The 21,927-nt window shown below is 45.0% G+C and overlaps 1 protein-coding gene across 1 annotated transcript in view; it reads right to left on the bottom strand.

Moving 5' to 3' along the window:
* The window catches only part of MYO1H (myosin IH), a 70,110-nt gene that overhangs the window by 36,523 nt on the left and 11,660 nt on the right, over positions 1 to 21,927 (bottom strand). Inside the window, exons 5-8 of the mRNA XM_083146121.1 lie at positions 21,730 to 21,909; positions 21,545 to 21,643; positions 7,154 to 7,267; positions 2,906 to 2,977 (exon numbers count right to left, since the gene is read on the bottom strand). Coding sequence (XP_083002247.1) covers positions 2,906 to 2,977; positions 7,154 to 7,267; positions 21,545 to 21,643; positions 21,730 to 21,909 — 465 coding nt within the window. The remainder of the gene's footprint in view (positions 1 to 2,905; positions 2,978 to 7,153; positions 7,268 to 21,544; positions 21,644 to 21,729; positions 21,910 to 21,927) is intronic.

Genomic DNA, 21,927 nt, shown 5'->3' with positions numbered 1-21,927 from the left:
TGAAACTGTGTAATATAGTAAGACTGTGTATGCTACAGGTCAATAATTTGTATATACTGTAGCAGGGGGACTTGGGAACACACATCAGTGTATTTACTAGAGAAGTGATGAATTTGATAAAATCCTAAGCTCTGTATACAAAGGTACTACTGTGTAGTGTAATGTGAATAAGGGGCTCTAATGTGTGGCATATGTGTATAAGATGTGCTACTGTGTTTTTCATAACATAATTAGACACAGTACTGTGTGGAATAATGTGAATAAGGGGCACTAATGTGTGGTGTCATTTGTATTGAGGGTTACTCATGTATTACTCTACCACAGCGTTTCTCAAACTGTGGGTCGCGACCCCAAAGTGGGTTGCGCCCATCTCAGCATGGGGTCGCGACGCACCCATAGTCAGTGCTCAAAGTGTTTTTTTTTTGTTTGTTTTTTTTGCTACCGGCGACTGTGTTGTCCTCCCTCCCCCCCCCCCCCCTCATCCAGCCGGCTACGGAGGTTGCGCATCCCGACCCCTGTCAGACAGTGAGCTGGCGCCGGTCCCGCACTCCCCACCTCTTGCTCAGGCACCCGGCAGTGGTCCCACACTACCCGCCCCACTACATGCTCAGGCACCCGGCAGCGGAGGTTTTACTCATGGTCAGACACCCAGCGGCGGTGTCAAAGTAACTGTCCTCCGGGCTCAGGCATCTGGGGGCTGTGTTCCCTGGCTCATGCATCTGGGGGCTGTGTTCCCCTCACACACACCTTCTCTTACACCCAGAGCATATGTCTGCCCTCCTCCCCTGATACCCAGGTGCTGTGTCCGTCCGTCGTCCCCCACCACCACCACACAGAGACCTAGGGTCCCAGGCCCCCCCCCCCCACACACACACACACACACCACAGACACCCAGTGGCTGTGTACCCCCCCACCACAGACACCCAGTGGCTGTGTCCCCACTGACCACAGAGAGCCAATAGCTCCTCAAGCTGCCCCATCCTACCCTGTGTTTCTATTCCTCTGTCCCCTTACTCTCCCACCCGATCGCCATTTCGATACCCTCCTGTGCATATTCTTCCATATGGCCTGGTGTCAGTATACCCCCTCCCCCACTCTCCTACCTGGTCCTATGTTTCCCCCCGTCCAGATCTCTCACCCCGTAGCTTCTTACCCCAACTTGGCGATACAGACACCCGGCCTACTACTGTCTCTGTGTCGCTGTGCAGGACAGGGAAGAGAGGTACATTAAATACAGCAGGTGCAGCAATGTGTACAGCATGCAGGGAGGCACATATTGGAAAGGTAAAATGGTCAGTGTTTATGTGTCAATGGGGCAGATGTATTAAGCCTTAACAAGAGATAAATGCAAGTGTGATAAGGAGAGATAAATGTCCAGCCAATCACCTCCTTACTGACTTTTTTCAAACACAGGCTGTAACATGGCAGTTGGCAGGTGATTGGCTGGACGTTTATCTCTCCTTATCACCCTTGGATTTATCTCTTGTTAAATACAGCTTAATACATCTGCCCCAATGTGTGTCATTGTCATTGTGTCAGCACCTACCTGTGTGTGTCAACATGTGTCAGCATCTGTGTGCCATTGTTTCAGCATCTGTCAGTGTGTCAGTAACTGTCTCTGTGTCAGGGTCTGTCAGTGTTTCAGTGACTGAATGTCAGTGTCTTGTTCATGTGTCAGTGTATCTCATCTGTTTCAGCGTCAGCATTCCTGTGTCAGCATCTGTCATTGTATCAACATCTATTAGAGAGTTATACACATGGGGTGATTTTGGTACCTTTTCTAAGCGATCTGACTAGATGTAGGCAGATGTATGCATGCACCCATGACAGCAAGCCTCTCCTTGGTGCACCTCCTCCTCTCCGCAGTGTGATTGACACCCGACAGAAGTCCGGGCATCATGACATCACGACCACATCACCACTGCCCCCTGCCCATCATCTAATATTTATTTGTAATCTCATATTAGATGTTTTTATGCTATAAAATATATTTAAGAAACTTTTTGGGCATAAAATATTTACAGGGACGATGATGGGCAGGGGGTAGGGATTCGGGATTGAAAAATGATCAATCCCAGGATTGGCATCCCTAAAAGTAGTAGTACACCCCCTGTCCCCCACCTTAACAAACTTGGGCAAGCATGCAATCCTACGCACCCACCTATGGGTATGCTAGCCACGGTAAACAAATAGCATTTGCCATGGCTAGATGCAGAGATGAGTATCTGTATTTTATGTCCATGATCTTTCTTCTATATTTTTATGTCATCCAAATATACAAGAAAGACGATATATATATATAATGAATATGACAGAGAAGGGGGGGGGGGTCATTTACATGCATTTTAAGTCTATTCAACCCCTTGCCCTTAATCTTCCATATAAATCTGATTCCATAAACGTATACAAGGAGGTAGTTCAGTAATGAAACAAGCCCAGTGAAACATATTAATATATAGGGATATTGTTCAGCAGCAACTTGCTGGGGTCCCAGAGCAAAAAAGTTTGAGAACCCCTGCTCTACCATAAGGCAACAGCTCTTTTTGGATGTCACCTTCTGTGCACTCAGTCTGTATTTAAAATATGGGAGGTGGTGCTATAATGCTTTTTCTGGCACCGGACTTTTTCTGGCATCGGACACCAAAATATCCAAATTATGTTCTATCTTCCCATGCAAAGTTGGCATAAAATTACATGGGGTCTTGAAAAACACATTTGTTTGAGTCACTGCCACCACCTCTGTTTGTATTAAAAAAAATAGAAAATAATAACAATCTCGGAACTTCACAAGAGCCTAGTCATATAACAGCTGACCAAAAATGGCTCCTATAGCATACTCTTGGCAGAGAAAATTATGCTAGAGGACTGTGATGTAATAAAATAATACAAATATACATGACGTACCTGTTCTGATCTTGCCTCAATCTTCCTGTGTGTTAATGCTTCTTGTAAAATGGACACGGGAACGCCGAGAAGCTGTACAAAGAAATAAAAATACCTGTTATGTGTGTGTGACTGACCCAATCTACTGTTATAGTCAATGGATCATTATACTAAAATCTTTTTGAAACACCAAGGCGCTGATTAAATCTTGCCTTGTGAAAAGCCACTGCATTAACCAAAAGGGGTGTACAAATTCCATGCCATCCTCAGGGTACACACCTTTCCGATCATTTGGCGGATCACACACATATATATATATATATATATATATATATATATATATATATATATAGAGAGAGGGATGATGGAAGATGCACAAGTAGGGAGACACAGGGGTGGACCGTGAAAGATGCAAGTTAAGAGTGGGCATAGGCACAAGTGCTAAAAAGTAGTGCTACAGGAGTGAAGGGGGGCAAAAGCCCAATTAGGGATGCACAAGCAAAGAGAGGGTAAAGGCAGGCACAGGTGGTAAGAGAAGCAGTGACATACAGTAGGTGGGCATGGTGAGAGACACAAGCAGGGAGGGAGGGGCAAAGACATATATGATTAACTAGGTGATTCATCGCGCCCTACGGGCGCTCTTCACACCGTCGTAAGGGGCTGCGCCCCCTTAATTTGTGAACGTTTGTATATGAGAAATATGGTTAGAATTGTATGAAAGATGCCCTGTATTGCAACTTAGGTGTCCGTGAATCGCAGGAGGGGGGGTCACGGAGGGTGCCGCGAATTGCAGGAGGGGGGGTCGCGGGGGGTGCCGCGAATTGCAGGAGGGGGGGTTGTGGGGGGGTGGATGCTGCGAATCGCGGGAGGGGAGGGATTGCAGAGAATCGCGGGAGGGGGGTCGTGGGGTGGGTTGCCGCAAATCGCGGGAGGGGGGTTACGGGGGCGGGGTTTGCGGCGAATCATGGTAGGGGGGGGTCGCGGGGGGTGTGCCGTGAATCACAGGAGGGGGGGCCACGGGGTGGGGTGCCGAGAATCGCGGGGGGGGTGTGTGTGTGTGCCGTGAATCGCGGGAGTGGGGGTTGCGGGGGGGTGGGGGGGGGTGTGACGCGAATCGCCACAAGAAAAAATCAACACAGAAAGGTCAACACATGTAAATGTTGACATAAGTGTGGCACTTCATTGGTGTCCATGTCGACACATGAGAATGAATATGAAAACATTCAAAAAATGAAAAAAAAAACTTCAAAAACTCATGTCAACCTTTTTCATTGTCGACCATAGCCATGTCAGTGTTTTCCATGTGCAATTTAATTCTGGAGCTGCCGCGAATCGCGGGAGGGGGGGTTACGGGGCGGGGGTTGCGGCGAATCATGGGAGGGGGGGTCGCGGGGGTGTGCCGTGAATCACGGGAGGGGGGGTCACGGGGTGGGGTGCCGAGAATCGCGGGGGAGGTGTGTGTGTGTGTGCCGTGAATCGCGGGAGTGGGGGGGTGTGACGCAAATCGCCACAAGAAAAAATCAACACAGAAAGGTCAACACATGTAAATGTTGACATAAGTGTGGCACTTTATTGGTGTCCATGTCGACACATGAGAATGAATATGAAAATATTCAAAAAATGAAAAAAAAAAACTTCAAAAACTCATGTTGTCAACCTTTTTCATTGTCGACCATAGCCATGTCAGTGTTTTCCATGTGCAATTTAATTCTGGAGCTGCCGCGAATCACGGGGGGTGCCGCGAATTGCGGGAGGGGGGGGTCGCGGGGTTGGGTGCCGCGAATCGCGGGAGGGCGGGGTTCACAGGGGTTCCGGTGGGGGGTTGCCGCGAATTGTGGGAGGTGGGGGGTCACGGGGGGTGCCGCGAATCGCGGGAGGGGGGGTTGCGGGGGGGTGTGACGCGAATCGCCACAAGAAAAAATCAACACAGAAAGGTCAACACATGTAAATGTTGACATAAGTGTGCCACTTCATTGGTGTCCATGTTGACACATGACAATGAATATGAAAACATTCAAAAAATGAAATAAATCTTCAAAAACTCATGTCAACCTTTTTCATTGTCGACCATAGCCGTGCCAGTGTTTTGCATGTGCCATTTAATCCTGGGGCTGCCGCGATTTGCGGGAGGGGGGGGGTTGCGGGGGGTGGGTGCCGCGAATCGCGGGAGAGCGGGGTTCATGGGGGTTCCGGTGGGGGGTTGCCGCGAATTGCGGGAGGGGGGGGGGGTCGCGGGGGGGTGCCGGGGTGCCGCGAATCGCCGGAGGGGGGGGTTGCGGGGGGTGTGACGCGAATCGCCACAAGAAAAAAATCAACACAGAAAGGTCAACACATGTAAATGTTGACATAAGTGTGGCACTTCATTGTCAACCTTTTTCATTGTCGACCATAGCCATGTCAGTGTTTTCCATGTGCAATTTAATTCTGGAGCTGCTGCGAATCACGGGGGGGGGGGGGGGGGGTGCCGCGAATTGCGGGAGGGGGGGTCGCGGGGGTGGGTGCCGCTAATTGCGGGAGGGGGGGTCGCGGGGGTGGGTGCTGCGAATCGCGAGAGGGCGGGGTTCACAGGGGTTCCGGTGGGGGGTTGCCGCGAATTGCGGGAGGTGGGGGGGTCACGGGGGGTGCCGCGAATCGCGGGAGGGGGGTTGCGGGGGGGTGTGACGCGAATCGCCACAAGAAAAAAATCAACACAGAAAGGTCAACACATGTAAATGTTGACATAAGTGTGCCACTTCATTGGTGTCCATGTCGACACATGACAATGAATATGAAAAAATTAAAAATAAATCTTCAAAAACTCATGTCAACCTTTTTCATTGTCGACCATAGCCATGTCAGTGTTTTGCATGTGCCATTTAATCCTGGGGCTGCTGCAAATTGCGGGGGGGGGGGGGGGTGGTGCCGCGAATCGCGGGAGGGGGGTCGCAGGGGGGGTGCCGCCATTCGTGGTGGTTATGCCGCGAATTGCGGGAGGGGTCGTGGGGGGTTCTTTTTGCAGCGAATCGCGGGAGGAGGGGTCGCGGGGGTGTTTTTGCTGCGAATCGCGGTAGGGGGGGTCGCGGGGGAGCGGGTGTTTTTGCAGCGAATCGCGGGAGGGGGGGGCGCGCGGGGGGGGGAGGTTTTGCCGCAAATCGCGGGAGGGGGGCGCTCACCTGGTGGCTGTGGAGTAGCAGTGCTGGGCAACATGGGAAGGCAGTGGGTGTCTGGCACTGTCTGTGGGCTCACTGGGCTGGTTCTCTGTCACATACCTCCCAACATGACCCTCTCCAGGAGGGACACAATGCTCTGTTTCTAGACTTCCCCTTGCCATCACCTGTTTTAAACAGGTTAATTTCTCAGAAAGGTGTTCAGCACAGATGAAGGCAATCACACATTAAGAGGAAAGTCCAGGAACAGAGCGTTATAGACACAGACACCCACTTTGAGTGACAGATGTAGCCAAATATATAGGAGATGGTGCACTCATTAGGAATACTCATTGATATATGATAAGCATTTGATGTCCCAGCCGTAGGCTATTCAGGGGGGAAATTCAACTGGCCCATCGGTACACTTTTGCTGGCAATGGGTTGCGGAGTAATGCATATGGCAATGGCCATCTGCATATGTGCTCTTCACTTGCAAACAGTTGGGACTCAGCAAAGCATGGATGGCTTCACTAAAGTCAAAAAGTTGGTGAGTTCATATTGCTTACAATGTTCAGTATACCATTAACTCCATCCAATGGTGCAGAGAGGGTGAGGAGCAGGTACTCTATACCTGGGCCTGGGTCTGTTGGAGGGTTCCGCTGCAGCCCCCATTCCCACCCCTCATTGCAGAGAGCTGCACTTTGGGCAGGTCGAGAGAACTGAAGGCTGCTGCAGCAGCCTCTCCCTCTCCGAGCATACAATGTTCAGTCACTACACAGAGAAAAGATGTGAACTTATGCTAAAACGGGTGTGGTACGGGACTCCGACAGTCGGGATCCCAACAGTCATTATCCCGACATCGGGATCCCGACTGCCCGGAGTCAGACAGCATGGCGAGCGCAAAAAAGGCCCTTGCGGGCTCGCTGCGCTCGCCACCGTGGACCCCCATGAGGGAAAATAGCGGGTGGCTGCCGGGCGCCCAGCTGTCGGTGTTTTGACAGTCGGGACCCCGACGTCGGGTAAACGACTGTCGGGAACCCGTCCGGCACCCACTAAAACCAAGCACCAGTTTTTATTTGGTTAAAGTGAGTAGTACTTTATGTTTTCAATATCTAATATTCTAAATATACATTTTAAATACCTTAGATATCCATTGGATCTGTGTGCCATCTTTAATTATTGAATGACCATGGCTGTCTTCCTCATACTTTATGTTACCCAGGTGCAAGACACTGGCCACTAATCCAAAAAGATACTGCATAATTAGACAAGAGAAGGGAATAAAACAGTGAATAGCGCTTAGTTTATCATTGTGATTGTACAGCTTCAGACAACGAGACATGATTCTAGCTTAGCATTAAACTCCCATACTTGTTTCAAAAGCATATCCCGAGAGCAGAGTCACCATGCACCTTCATCAGAATCAGCATTATTTGCCAGGTATAATCGCATATACTAGGAATTTTTTTCGGTAACATTGCATCGCCAAGCAAGAACAAGAAAGGGGGAAAAAATACATAACACACATTACATTTACACGTGCAGGATCAAATGTGACATTGCATGTTTGTGCGGTAGACTCGACATATTAGACATGATGTTTTCTCTCTCTACCAGAATGAGTGTAAACTGGCAATGCATCTTGTCACTCAGATTGTTAATATTAATAGAATTGTGCAGAACCCTAATGGGTATCTCCAAGTGATTGTGGGTACAATATTCTCTACTTATATTATTTTATTTACTTACTTTTTTAAAGGCAACATAAAAATTGTGTGGGAACCTTTGTGAAGCCCCCTACTTTCCACTTTCCATATATGATACAATGGGGCAGATGTATTAAGCCTGGAGAAGAGATAAACTAGAGATAAAGTGGAAGGAGATAACACACCAGCCAATCAACTCCCAACTGTCATATTTCAAACACAGCTGATTGGCTGGTGCGTTATGTTCTTCCTCTTTATCTCCAGTTTATCTATTCACCAGGCTTAATACATCTGCCCCAAGAATACTCAAGCAGCAATTACAAGATGGCTCTCACGTGATGTTTAGATATTTTCTACATTAAGGGGAATATGTATTATTATATTGTGTTACTAAAACAATGTGAAAATTAGTGTTCTCCCACCATTTTGGCATTATTTTAGTATCACTGAAATTAACCCCTTCCCGACATTTGACGTATATATACGTCATGGCCGGGAAGTACTTCCCGACACATGACGTATATATACGTCATGACTTCTAACTGTCACTGCGTCTAGAGACGCAGTGACAGAGGGACGATGTCTGCTGTCCCTGACAGCAGACATGTCCCTGCATGCCCCCCCGTCGGCGATCGCTGTGATTGGCTGTTCAGTGTGAACAGCCAATTACAGCGTTTTCTGTGTCACCGGCGAATAACGTTCGCCGGTGACACGGGATCGGAGGTGATTGGTGCTGTAAAGTACAGCACCAATCACCGCGGGGTGTAAGGGTGACACTGGTGTCACCCCACCTCACCCCGCCCGCCCCCAAAGGCCGTGATTGGTCCGTCGGACCGACGGACCAATCACAGCCATGGAGGGGGGTTTAAACTAACGGGGACTACACTGCAGACGCCATTCCGGTCTGGAATAGCGTGCAGTGTGGTCACCGTGCCCAGCTGTCGCCATTTACTGACCAGAACCTTGCTCAATACTTACCTGATCACTGCTTGGGATCTTGCTTCATCTTGTGACATCCTGTGCTGTGTTGTGCTGTGTTGTGCTGCTGCAGTGTCATCGAGTTAGAGAGAGAGATAGAGAGAGAGAGATAGAGAGGCCTAGTGACAGAGAGTGCTATATTTTGTGCTGCTGCAGTGTAATAGAGTTATAGATAGAGAGATAGAGAGAGATAGAGAGAGAGAGATAGAGAGAGATAGAGAGATAGTGACAGATCGTGCTATATATTTTTTATATAACTGACTGCTGCCCCCCCTTTTGTGCTGATCAGTATAAATTAACTGATCAGCAACTTTTTGGGGGCGCAGGGTATTTTTTATATATATATATATATACCTGTCAGTGCTGCTGCTGCAGTGTCATAGAGTGATAGATAGTGAGAGATAGAGAGATAGAGAGATAGAGAGAGATAGTGACAGAGAGTGATAGAGACTGCTATATTTTGTGTCTGCTGCCCCCCTTTTGTGCACCCCCAGCAACTTTTTGGGGGTGCAGGGGTTATTTTTCATATATATAACTGTCAGTGCTGCTGCTGCTGCAGTGTCATAGAGTGATAGATAGTGAGAGATAGAGAGATAGAGAGAGATAGTGACAGAGAGTGATAGAGAGTGCTAAATTTTGTGTCTGCTGCCCCCGCCTTTTGTGCTGATCACTATATCTGAGGTGATCAGCAACTTTTTAGGGGTGCAGAGGTTTTTTTTTTTTTATATATATATACCTGCCAGTTGCACTGTCAGTTGCACCAAAGGTTGTGCACCTGCTGCCCCTCACTGGTAATCAGTGTCGCATCACTGATCACCTTTTTTTTTTGTGTGTGCTGTGGGGTCTTTTTTAAATTTTTTTTTTACACACACTGTGATTTTGGGGGTGTCCTGTGGCCGCTGTGCGCTGATCAGTGACGTACATCACTGATCATCTTTTTCGGCACAGGGTTGATCTATTTTTTTTTTTTTTTTGATCAAATTCCTGTTGCCTTTGAGCGCTGTTCAGTGACGGACGTTACTGACCAACATCTGTGCTCAATTTTTGGCGCAGGACCTTTTTTTTTTTTTTTTTAACCCCTTCAATTTTTTTTTTTTTAACCCCTTCAATTTTTTTTTTTTTTAACCCCTTCATTTTTTTTTTTTTTGTATAAAGTATTTTTTTTTTCTGCACTACATACACACTACACACTACATACCCCCCTGGTTGAAATAAAGTTTGTACCCCCCCCTACACTATACACGTGTTGAAACATTTCACTACCAGTAACACAAAAATAAAAATGGCATCCCAAATGTCATCCCAAATGTCATCCCAGTCATCCAGAAGAATGTATTCAGTGGAGGAGGCATATGCCATGCTTGCTTCTGACTCTGACACAGCCAGTGATGCAAGCGGGGAATTTGAAGGATTCGCCTTAAGCTCCTCTTCCTCCTCTGGTGATGAGGGACCCCCTCAAAGACGCCCCCGTAGAGCAGCTGAGACCCCCCCCCCAATAATTGATCTCGTATGGACCCCACCACCAGACAATTTTGAGCCCCAGGTTCCTGAGTTTTTGGCCATGCCAGGAATCCAATTTGATTCCACAGGTCTCAGAGAAATTGACTTTTTCAAATTATTTTTCTCTGATGATTTTATAAATTTAATGGTGGACCAAACTAATTTATATGCCCAGCAGTTTATTGCTCAAAACCCCACGTCATCATTTGCTAGGTGGACCCCTGTAGATGCAGTAGAGATGATGACGTTTTGGGGTCTGGTGTTTCATATGGGCATAGTAAAAAAGCCAGAAATTAGGCAATATTGGAGTACAGATGTTCTGTACAGCACCCCATTTTACCGTATGGCCATGCCCCGGGCTCGATTTGAGACGATCCTTAAATTTTTGCATTACAACGATAATGCACAGTGCCCACCCAGAGATGATCCCACCTTTGACCGGCTATTCAAAGTCAGGCCGGTCATTGATCATTTCAGTGCCAAATTTGAAGAGATGTACATCCCAGATAAATTCATTTGCATAGACGAGTCCCTTATACATTTTAAAGGAAGGGTTAAATTCCGCCAGTACCTTCCCAGTAAGAGGGCAAGGTATGGCATAAAAATGTATAAGCTGTGTGAAAGCACCTCAGGGTACACTCACAGGTTTAGGGTATATGAAGGGAAGGATTCAAGAATTGAACCGCCAGAATGCCCCCCCTCCCTCGTAGGTGTTAGTGGAAAAATTGTCTGGGATTTAGTGCACCCCTTCCTGGATAAAGGTTATAACCTCTATGTGGATAACTTTTACACTAGCATCCCCCTGTTTAAGGCCCTTGGTTCAAGAGGTACAGCAGCTTGCGGTACTGTGCGCAAGAACCAAAGAGGCCTCCCAAAAACGCACATTGCCGAAGTAATGAGAAGGGGTGAAAGCAGGGGAATATGCACCGAAAATATGTTGTTGGTCAAATATAAGGACAAGAGGGATGTCCTTATACTGACAACAATTCACGGAGACAGTACCACCTCCGTCCCTGTACGAGGTACCAGTACCCACAACTCAAAACCTAATTGTATCCTGGATTACAATAGGTACATGGGCGGATTGGATCTTTCAGATCAGGTACTGAAGCCGTACAGTGCCCTGCGGAAAACAAAAATCTGGTACAAGAAGCTGGCCGTGTATATCATCCAGATGGCACTGTATAACGCTTACGTGCTATTCCGTTCTACCGGCCAGAGGGGGACATTTATGCACTTTCAAGAGGAAGTCATAAAGGGCCTAGTATTTGGGAACCAGCAGGCAGAGGGCCCCAGTACTTCTAGTACTGGCCCCCGTATTGTACCAGGGCAGCATTTTCCGAACGAAATCCCCTCCACTGCAAGAAAGGGCAGGACACAAAAAAGGTGCAAAGTTTGCTATAAAAAGGGAATAAGAAAGGAAACTATTTTCCACTGTGAAACTTGCCCCGACAAACCCGGCCTATGTATAAAGGAGTGTTTTAAAATATACCACACATCTATGGATTATTAGGTTCATCATTTCACCGTGCTTCGGGGGTCTTGCTAATGCCACATAGCACCCACCAACATTCCACCAGAATCTGAGCTGCAAAATCCAAAAATCACTCCTTCCCTTCTGAGTCCTGCCATGCACCCAACTGGTATTTTTTGGTCACATATGAGGCATTGCCATACTCGGGAGAAATTGGGGCACAGATTTTGGGGTGCTTTTTCTCCTTCATACCTTATGAAAATGAAAAATTTTGAGCCAGAACTGCATTTTTGTGTAAAAAAATGTAATTTTTCATTTTCACTGCCCAGTTGTATCAAAATTGGTGAAACCCCTGGGGGTTTGAAATGTACACTATACCCCTAGATGAATTCCCTGAGGGGTGTAGTTTGCAAAATGGGGTCACTTGTGGGGGGGTTCCACTGTATTGGTGCTTTGGGGGTCTTGCTAATGCGACATAGCACCCACCATCATTCCACCAGAATTTGTGCTGCAAAATCCAAATATCACTCCTTCCCTTCTGAGTCCTGCCACTTTTTGGTCACACATGAGGCATTGCCGTACTCGGGAGAAATTGGGGCACATTTTGGGGTGCTTTGTCTCCTTCATTCCTTCTGAAAATGAAAAATTTTGAGCCAGAACTGCATTTTTGTGTAAAAAAATGTAATTTTTCATTTTCACTGCCCAGTTGTATCAAAATTGGTGAAACCCCTGGGGGTTTGAAATGTACACTATACCCCTAGATGAATTCCCTGAGGGGTGTAGTTTGCAAAATGGGGTCACTTGTGGGGGGGTTCCACTGTATTGGTGCAACATAGCACCCACCATTCATTCCACCAAAATCTGTGCTGCAAAATCCAAAAATCACTCCTTCCCTTCTGAGTCCTGCCATGCACCCAACTGGTATTTTTTGGTCACATGTGAGGCATTGCCGTACTCGGGAGAAATTGGGGCACAGATTTTGGGGTGCTTTTTCTCCTTCATACCTTCTGAAAATGAAAAATTTTGAGCCAGAACTGCATTTTTGTGTAAAAAAATGTAATTTTTCATTTTCACTGCCCAGTTGTATCAAAATTGGTGAAACCCCTGGGGGTTTGAAATGTACACTATACCCCTAGATGAATTCCCTGAGGGGTGTAGTTTGCAAAATGGGGTCACTTGTGGGGGGGTTCCACTGTATTGGTGCTTGGGGGGTCTTGCTAATGCGACATAGCACCCACCAAAATTCCACCAGAATCTGAGCTGCAAAATCCAAAAATCACTCCTTCCCTTCTGAGTCCTGCCATGCACCCAACTGGTATTTTTTGGTCACATGTGAGGCATTGCCGTACTCGGGAGAAATTGGGGCACAGATTTTGGGGTGCTTTTTCTCCTTCATACCTTCTGAAAATGAAAAATTTTGAGCCAGAACTGCATTTTTGTGTAAAAAAATGTAATTTTTCATTTTCACTGCCCAGTTGTATCAAAATTGGTGAAACCCCTGGGGGTTTGAAATGTACACTATACCCCTAGATGAATTCCCTGAGGGGTGTAGTTTGCAAAATGGGGTCACTTGTGGGGGGGTTCCACTGTATTGGTGCTTGGGGGGTCTTGCTAATGCGACATAGCACCCACCAAAATTCCACCAGAATCTGAGCTGCAAAATCCAAAAATCACTCCTTCCCTTCTGAGTCCTGCCATGCACCCAACTGGTATTTTTTGGTCACATGTGAGGCATTGCCGTACTCGGGAGAAATTGGGGCACAGATTTTGGGGTGCTTTTTCTCCTTCATACCTTCTGAAAATGAAAAATTTTGAGCCAGAACTGCATTTTTGTGTAAAAAAATGTAATTTTTCATTTTCACTGCCCAGTTGTATCAAAATTGGTGAAACCCCTGGGGGTTTGAAATGTACACTATACCCCTAGATGAATTCCCTGAGGGGTGTAGTTTGCAAAATGGGGTCACTTGTGGGGGGGTTCCACTGTATTGGTGCTTGGGGGGTCTTGCTAATGCGACATAGCACCCACCAAAATTCCACCAGAATCTGAGCTGCAAAATCCAAAAATCACTCCTTCCCTTCTGAGTCCTGCCATGCACCCAACTGGTATTTTTTGGTCACATGTGAGGCATTGCCGTACTCGGGAGAAATTGGGGCACAGATTTTGGGGTGCTTTTTCTCCTTCATACCTTCTGAAAATGAAAAATTTTGAGCCAGAACTGCATTTTTGTGTAAAAAAATGTAATTTTTCATTTTCACTGCCCACTTGTATCAAAATTGGTGAAACCCCTGGGGGTTTGAAATGTACACTATACCCCTAGATGAATTCCCTGAGGGGTGTAGTTTGCAAAATGGGGTCACTTGTGGGGGGGTTCCACTATATTGGTGCTTGGGGGGTCTTGCTAATGCGACATAGCACCCACCAAAATTCCACCAGAATCTGAGCTGCAAAATCCAAAAATCACTCCTTCCCTTCTGAGTCCTGCCATGCACCCAACTGGTATTTTTTGGTCACATGTGAGGCATTGCCGTACTCGGGAGAAATTGGGGCACATATTTTGGGGTGCTTTTTCTCCTTCATACCTTCTGAAAATGAAAAATTTTGAGCCAGAACTGCATTTTTGTGTAAAAAAATTTAATTTTTCATTTTCACTGCCCACTTGTATCAAAATTGGTGAAACCCCTGGGGGTTTGAAATGTACACTATACCCCTAGATGAATTCCCTGAGGGGTGTACTTTGCAAAATGGGGTGACTTGTGGGGGGTTCCACTGTATTGGTGCAACATAGCACCCACCATTCATTCCACCAAAATCTGTGCTGCAAAATCCAAAAATCACTCCTTCCCTTCTGAGTCCTGCCATGCACCCAACTGGTATTTTTTGGTCACATGTGAGGCATTGCCGTACTCAGGAGAAATTGGGGCACAGATTTTGGGGTGCTTTTTCTCCTTCATACCTTATGAAAATGAAAAATTTTGAGCCAGAACTGCATTTTTGTGTAAAAAAATGTAATTTTTCATTTTCACTGCCCAGTTGTATCAAAATTGGTGAAACCCCTGGGGGTTTGAAATGTACACTATACCCCTAGATGAATTCCCTGAGGGGTGTAGTTTGCAAAATGGGGTCACTTGTGGGGGGGTTCCACTGTATTGGTGCTTGGGGGGTCTTGCTAATGCGACATAGCACCCACCAAAATTCCACCAGAATCTGAGCTGCAAAATCCAAAAATCACTCCTTCCCTTCTGAGTCCTGCCATGCACCCAACTGGTATTTTTTGGTCACATGTGAGGCATTGCCGTACTCGGGAGAAATTGGGGCACATATTTTGGGGTGCTTTTTCTCCTTCATACCTTCTGAAAATGAAAAATTTTGAGCCAGAACTGCATTTTTGTGTAAAAAAATGTAATTTTTCATTTTCACTGCCCACTTGTATCAAAATTGGTGAAACCCCTGGGGGTTTGAAATGTACACTATACCCCTAGATGAATTCCCTGAGGGGTGTAGTTTGCAAAATGGGGTCACTTGTGGGGGGGTTCCACTGTATTGGTGCTTGGGGGGTCTTGCTAATGCGACATAGCACCCACCAAAATTCCACCAGAATCTGAGCTGCAAAATCCAAAAATCACTCCTTCCCTTCTGAGTCCTGCCATGCACCCAACTGGTATTTTTTGGTCACATGTGAGGCATTGCCGTACTCGGGAGAAATTGGGGCACAGATTTTGGGGTGCTTTTTCTCCTTCATACCTTCTGAAAATGAAAAATTTTGAGCCAGAACTGCATTTTTGTGTAAAAAAATGTAATTTTTCATTTTCACTGCCCAGTTGTATCAAAATTGGTGAAACCCCTGGGGGTTTGAAATGTACACTATACCCCTAGATGAATTCCCTGAGGGGTGTAGTTTGCAAAATGGGGTCACTTGTGGGGGGGTTCCACTGTATTGGTGCTTGGGGGGTCTTGCTAATGCGACATAGCACCCACCAAAATTCCACCAGAATCTGAGCTGCAAAATCCAAAAATCACTCCTTCCCTTCTGAGTCCTGCCATGCACCCAACTGGTATTTTTTGGTCACATGTGAGGCATTGCCGTACTCGGGAGAAATTGGGGCACAGATTTTGGGGTGCTTTTTCTCCTTCATACCTTCTGAAAATGAAAAATTTTGAGCCAGAACTGCATTTTTGTGTAAAAAAATGTAATTTTTCATTTTCACTGCCCAGTTGTATCAAAATTGGTGAAACCCCTGGGGGTTTGAAATGTACACTATACCCCTAGATGAATTCCCTGAGGGGTGTAGTTTGCAAAATGGGGTCACTTGTGGGGGGGTTCCACTGTATTGGTGCTTGGGGGGTCTTGCTAATGCGACATAGCACCCACCAAAATTCCACCAGAATCTGAGCTGCAAAATCCAAAAATCACTCCTTCCCTTCTGAGTCCTGCCATGCACCCAACTGGTATTTTTTGGTCACATGTGAGGCATTGCCGTACTCGGGAGAAATTGGGGCACATATTTTGGGGTGCTTTTTCTCCTTCATACCTTCTGAAAATGAAAAATTTTGAGCCAGAACTGCATTTTTGTGTAAAAAAATGTAATTTTTCATTTTCACTGCCCACTTGTATCAAAATTGGTGAAACCCCTGGGGGTTTGAAATGTACACTATACCCCTAGATGAATTCCCTGAGGGGTGTAGTTTGCAAAATGGGGTCACTTGTGGGGGGGTTCCACTGTATTGGTGCTTGGGGGGTCTTGCTAATGCGACATAGCACCCACCAAAATTCCACCAGAATCTGAGCTGCAAAATCCAAAAATCACTCCTTCCCTTCTGAGTCCTGCCATGCACCCAACTGGTATTTTTTGGTCACATGTGAGGCATTGCCGTACTCGGGAGAAATTGGGGCACATATTTTGGGGTGCTTTTTCTCCTTCATACCTTCTGAAAATGAAAAATTTTGAGCCAGAACTGCATTTTTGTGTAAATAAATTTAATTTTTCATTTTCACTGCCCACTTGTATCAAAATTGGTGAAACCCCTGGGGGTTTGAAATGTACACTATACCCCTAGATGAATTCCCTGAGGGGTGTACTTTGCAAAATGGGGTGACTTGTGGGGGGGTTCCACTGTATTGGTGCAACATAGCACCCACCATTCATTCCACCAAAATCTGTGCTGCAAAATCCAAAAATCACTCCTTCCCTTCTGAGTCCTGCCATGCACCCAACTGGTATTTTTTGGTCACATGTGAGGCATTGCCGTACTCGGGAGAAATTGGGGCACAGATTTTGGGGTGCTTTTTCTCCTTCATACCTTCTGAAAATGAAAAATTTTGAGCCAGAACTGCATTTTTGTGTAAAAAAATGTAATTTTTCATTTTCACTGCCCAGTTGTATCAAAATTGGTGAAACCCCTGGGGGTTTGAAATGTACACTATACCCCTAGATGAATTCCCTGAGGGGTGTAGTTTGCAAAATGGGGTCACTTGTGGGGGGGTTCCACTGTATTGGTGCTTGGGGGGTCTTGCTAATGCAACATAGCACCCACCAAAATTCCACCAGAATCTGAGCTGCAAAATCCAAAAATCACTCCTTCCCTTCTGAGTCCTGCCATGCACCCAACTGGTATTTTTTGGTCACATGTGAGGCATTGCCGTACTCGGGAGAAATTGGGGCACATATTTTGGGGTGCTTTTTCTCCTTCATACCTTCTGAAAATGAAAAATTTTGAGCCAGAACTGCATTTTTGTGTAAAAAAATGTAATTTTTCATTTTCACTGCCCACTTGTATCAAAATTGGTGAAACCCCTGGGGGTTTGAAATGTACACTATACCCCTAGATGAATTCCCTGAGGGGTGTAGTTTGCAAAATGGGGTCACTTGTGGGGGGGTTCCTAACTTTTAGCATCTTATGGTGCCTAGAAACCTACATGGTGCCTAAAAAATAATCTCATAAAAAGGAGGCTCCAAAATCAAGTAGGTGCTCCTTCTATTATGAAGCCTGTGGTTTGGTCAACGTGCACACTAGGGCCACATATAGGATATTTATGAAAACAAAAGAATTGGGGGAATCAATTTTTAGTCACATTTCTCTAGTAAAATGTACTGTGTTCCTTAGAAAAATGTATTAAAATTGCAAATCTGCAAAAAAAATGAAATTTTGAAATTTCACCTACACTTTGTTTTAATTCCTGTGAAACACCTAAAGGGTTAACAAACTTCCAAAATGCTGTTTTGAATACTGTGAGGGGTGCAGTTTTTGAAATGGTATCATTTATGGGGGTGTCTCACATACAAGTCCCTCAAAGTCACATCAGAACTGAACTGGTCCCTAAAAAAATCAGTGTTTGAAATTTTCTTGAAGATTTGAGAATTTGCTATTCATATTGTAAGCCTCCTAGTGTCCAAAAAAATTAAAAGGAAGTTGAAATAATGATGTCAACATAAAGTAGACATATGGTCTATGTTAGTTATTAACTATTTTGAGTGGTATGATTATTTGTCTCACAAGCAGAAAATTTAACATTTTGCAAATTGCTAAATTTTCCATTTTTTTACGACATTTTGGTATTTTTCACAAAAAAACACAGACTGTATCGACCCAAATTTACCACTAATTTGAAGTACAATGTGTCACGAAAAAACAATCTCAAAATCACTGGGATAAGTAAAAGCAAAAAAAAGTTATCCCCACTTAAGTGAGACATGTCAGATTTGAAAAAAAGGGCTCTGTCAGGAACGCAAAAACTGGCTCTGTCAGGAAGGGGTTAATGAATTGGCTATTGGTGGAGAATGCGCCAAGCCCTTAAATTAACATTGTTTTAGTGGGATGCAGTAAGTATCCCAAGCAGTCATAATGCTATCAGCAGAATCCCGGCAGTCACAATGCTGACAGATCCTAAAGCTGAGTATTCAGGTTAAGGCTAGGGTTAGTTTTAGGGTTAGGCTTAGGAACTAGGGGGAGAGTGAGTATTAGGCTGCAGGTCCAGGAGGGAATGGTTAGGGATAGGCTGAGGGAGGGGACAGTTAGGGATAGGCTGCAGGAGGGAAAGGTTTGGTTAGTCTGTGAGAGGGGACAGTTAGGGTCAGGCCACAGGAGTGGTGGATTAGCTTTAGGGTTAGGACTATGGATAGGGTTAGATCCATCAGGATTCTGACCATCCGTATGCTGACCACTAACCAGGGCTATTTTTCAGTAGGCTCCAGCAGGAACTGAGGCCCTTATTCTAGTTCACTTTTTCTGACAAAATATTTCTTAGATGGACAAAACCATGTGCACCTCAGTTGAGGCAGGTGTTACTTGTGCAGAGATAATTAGATTTGGGTGGGGTTTTACACCTGCCTCACCTGCAGTGAACATGGTTTTGTCCATCTAAGAAATATTTTGTCAGAAAGAGTGAACTAGAATAAGGGCCTCAGTTCCTGCTGCAGCCTACTGAAAAATAGCCCTGCCACTAACCAACCCATTTTAGCAAGCAGATCACATTTGACATACCTGTAATGGGAAATGCTATCTACTTAAATTTACTAATGTTAAAATGTCAAAAGAAAAAAAATCTGGAGGGAGCCTTGCTATAATAACACCATATACAGATGGTTTACAGGCTTTGCTCTGATTTTCCAGTACTGTTCTTCCTGCATGCTGACAGGCAGGGCAGAGCCTGGAGCCAGCTTCTGTGATCCGCCTCTGTGTCTAATAAGCCACAGGCTGATCATATAAAAAGATAGTTAATAATAAAAACAAGATAAAAAAAAAAACTTCATTCAGTGATCGGTGATCGTGAGCTCCTTTGTGACTGGATCAGAGATGTGGTTACGATTTTACTACAGCTCAGATGACTGTATAGATCAGCTGACTGGGTCAAAACAAAAAGGATCTCACAATCTTCGGCCTCGGTGCAGCAAGCAGGTAAGTTCTTTTTGATTATTTTCTATTACAGATTGGAGAGGAGGCCGGGAGCTGGGGTAGATGCATCAGAAAGAGGAGGAGAGTGGGCACATGGGTATACACATTCTCAGAGCATATATTTTGAAAATTGCCTGAGAAGTGCAAGGTAATGATTGCAAACTTTTTCCTGGAATGCGAATTTTAATGCATTCCTGAAATATTTTCAAATATCCCAATACAAATATAGGTTCATCACAACTGTATCTGAGATGTGATAAATATAAGTAAGATAGAGATGTTCAAGCTATCACCAAGTCACATGTGAGGGCACATACAGAGTAGGAGCGGATTCAGAGTACCATAATATACATTTTTTAATTAATCATAAACATCTGCAACAATAAATCATGTGCAAGGGTTACTTGTAATACAGACAGAGATGTTCACTTTCATGGGGTGGAATACTTGTACAAGTCAAAATGACTAAAATCTTTGAATCAGCAAATCCAGTATGAGTTTCTTGGTGGGTGTAGCACAAGAAGTACTTTATGTTGTAGAGCTCACACAGAAAGGTGGACGAATATAGAAGGAGAAGGCGTAAAGCACACAGCACATACATCACCCATTGTGGACAACAGTGAGAGCATATTGTGCTATAGGGCCGGGCAATGATGAGATCCACGGACAAAGCAAAAGCAACAAACAAGCCGCTCCCTTGAAGGTTGCAGACAATGAGAGTGACCCAGAGCAAACTGAGAAATGTGCATATATAGGGGAAGTGGAAAATGAGGTATACAAAGGTGAATAATCTTGTATATTAAAAGTGGATGAAAAGGCATTACATGTAAAGACAGGCGCATGAATAAGTTCCATACGTTCCAAAAGTATACGCTTTACATAGTCAATACCAAATCTACTCATATCAGCGGCCTGAATCAAACTTGATGGTTTATGTACAAATCCGATGGTTGGGGATCTGCATATGCACAACACCTGTTCTCCCCAATGCTTATAATCACCTATTGGAATTCCCTATCATACCAGATCAGACCCTCTCTCAGCCTTTAGATCTTTAAATGTTCTATTAAACCCCTATTTACTAGATCCAATCCTAATCCCACATATACTACTCACACTTGTAAATCTCTCTGAGCCACACTTGCTCCACTTGTCGCACTTCACCAACAAACAAGTAAGAGCTAAACACTAGGTAGTGTCAACTATATGGATACATTTCCTAAGGCACAAACTACAGTACTGCATCTTTCTGAACCATAATAATAATGATAATAATAATAATAATAATAAAATGTATATGGATTTCTAACAGTCATAAAGCAAAGAATCATACTCAAGAAACAGGAACAATGTAATTTTTGGTACTTATGTATTATCTGGACTCCCATGTTATATGCACCCCATTTTTTCATACCCCTACTATCCAACTACGCATGGAGTTGATTTTATATAGTGTGGCGAGCGCAGCGAGCCACCGTGCCCGAAGCGTGGCGAGCGCAGCGAGCCCCGCGAGGGGACACGGTCTCATAAGAAAACCGGGAGCCCAGATATTACATAAGTACCTAATTTTTTTAATAGTCCTGTAATTAGTTGTGTCCCAAACAAAGCTATGTCTCAATCAATAACACATTCCATGACTCCAATACTGATTCATTACCAGCTATACAATTATAGTAGGACTAGAGAAATTCTATCAATACATGTAAGATTGCAGAATGATTGCAAAACAGTTTCCAAAAAATGACCATAAAGCATTGGTATACATGCCTCATTAATCCCTAGGGACAGCTCCACCCGGTCTGCATGGGAAGATGTTGAGATGATATACTTACCAGTGCGTTACTAATCAGGCAGGGATACCCCAATGGCAAGAACATTTTGCAGGACAATTCCGCACAAAAAGAATCAACCACGAAACTAAATATGGAAGAACCATATTTTCTGACATAAAAGGGTACATGAACATGGTTATAGATTTCTTACCTCTATGTCCGCTTCTGTGAACTCAATTATGGTAAATGCCCTACGGACAAGCTTCCAATTTGTTTTGTCACAGATGGAGCTTACTTTGGCACACTCACCCTGATGATGAAGAATGACAACAAACAAATCATGTTGATATTAATACTTAACCCTTATATATAAAATCCATAGATATTTGTTCTTACTTGAATGAGGTAACTATATAGTTGTGGATTACGTTCTAGACCCAGCCACCGTATCAGGTGATCCTCTCCTCCCTCCAACAACTGATAGAAAATGTGGAAGTTCCTCTCCCCTTGATTCTGATGAACCACTCGTGACTTCTCTATTAAATAGCTAAGGATATGCCCTCCAGCAGGAGCTCCCTACAGAAGAACAACACA

Source organism: Crinia signifera, chromosome 1 (genome assembly GCF_055691185.1).
Source record: "Crinia signifera chromosome 1, ASM5569118v1, whole genome shotgun sequence".
Taxonomy (NCBI): domain Eukaryota; kingdom Metazoa; phylum Chordata; class Amphibia; order Anura; family Myobatrachidae; genus Crinia; species Crinia signifera.
This window is presented reverse-complemented; position numbering and strand designations above follow the sequence as displayed.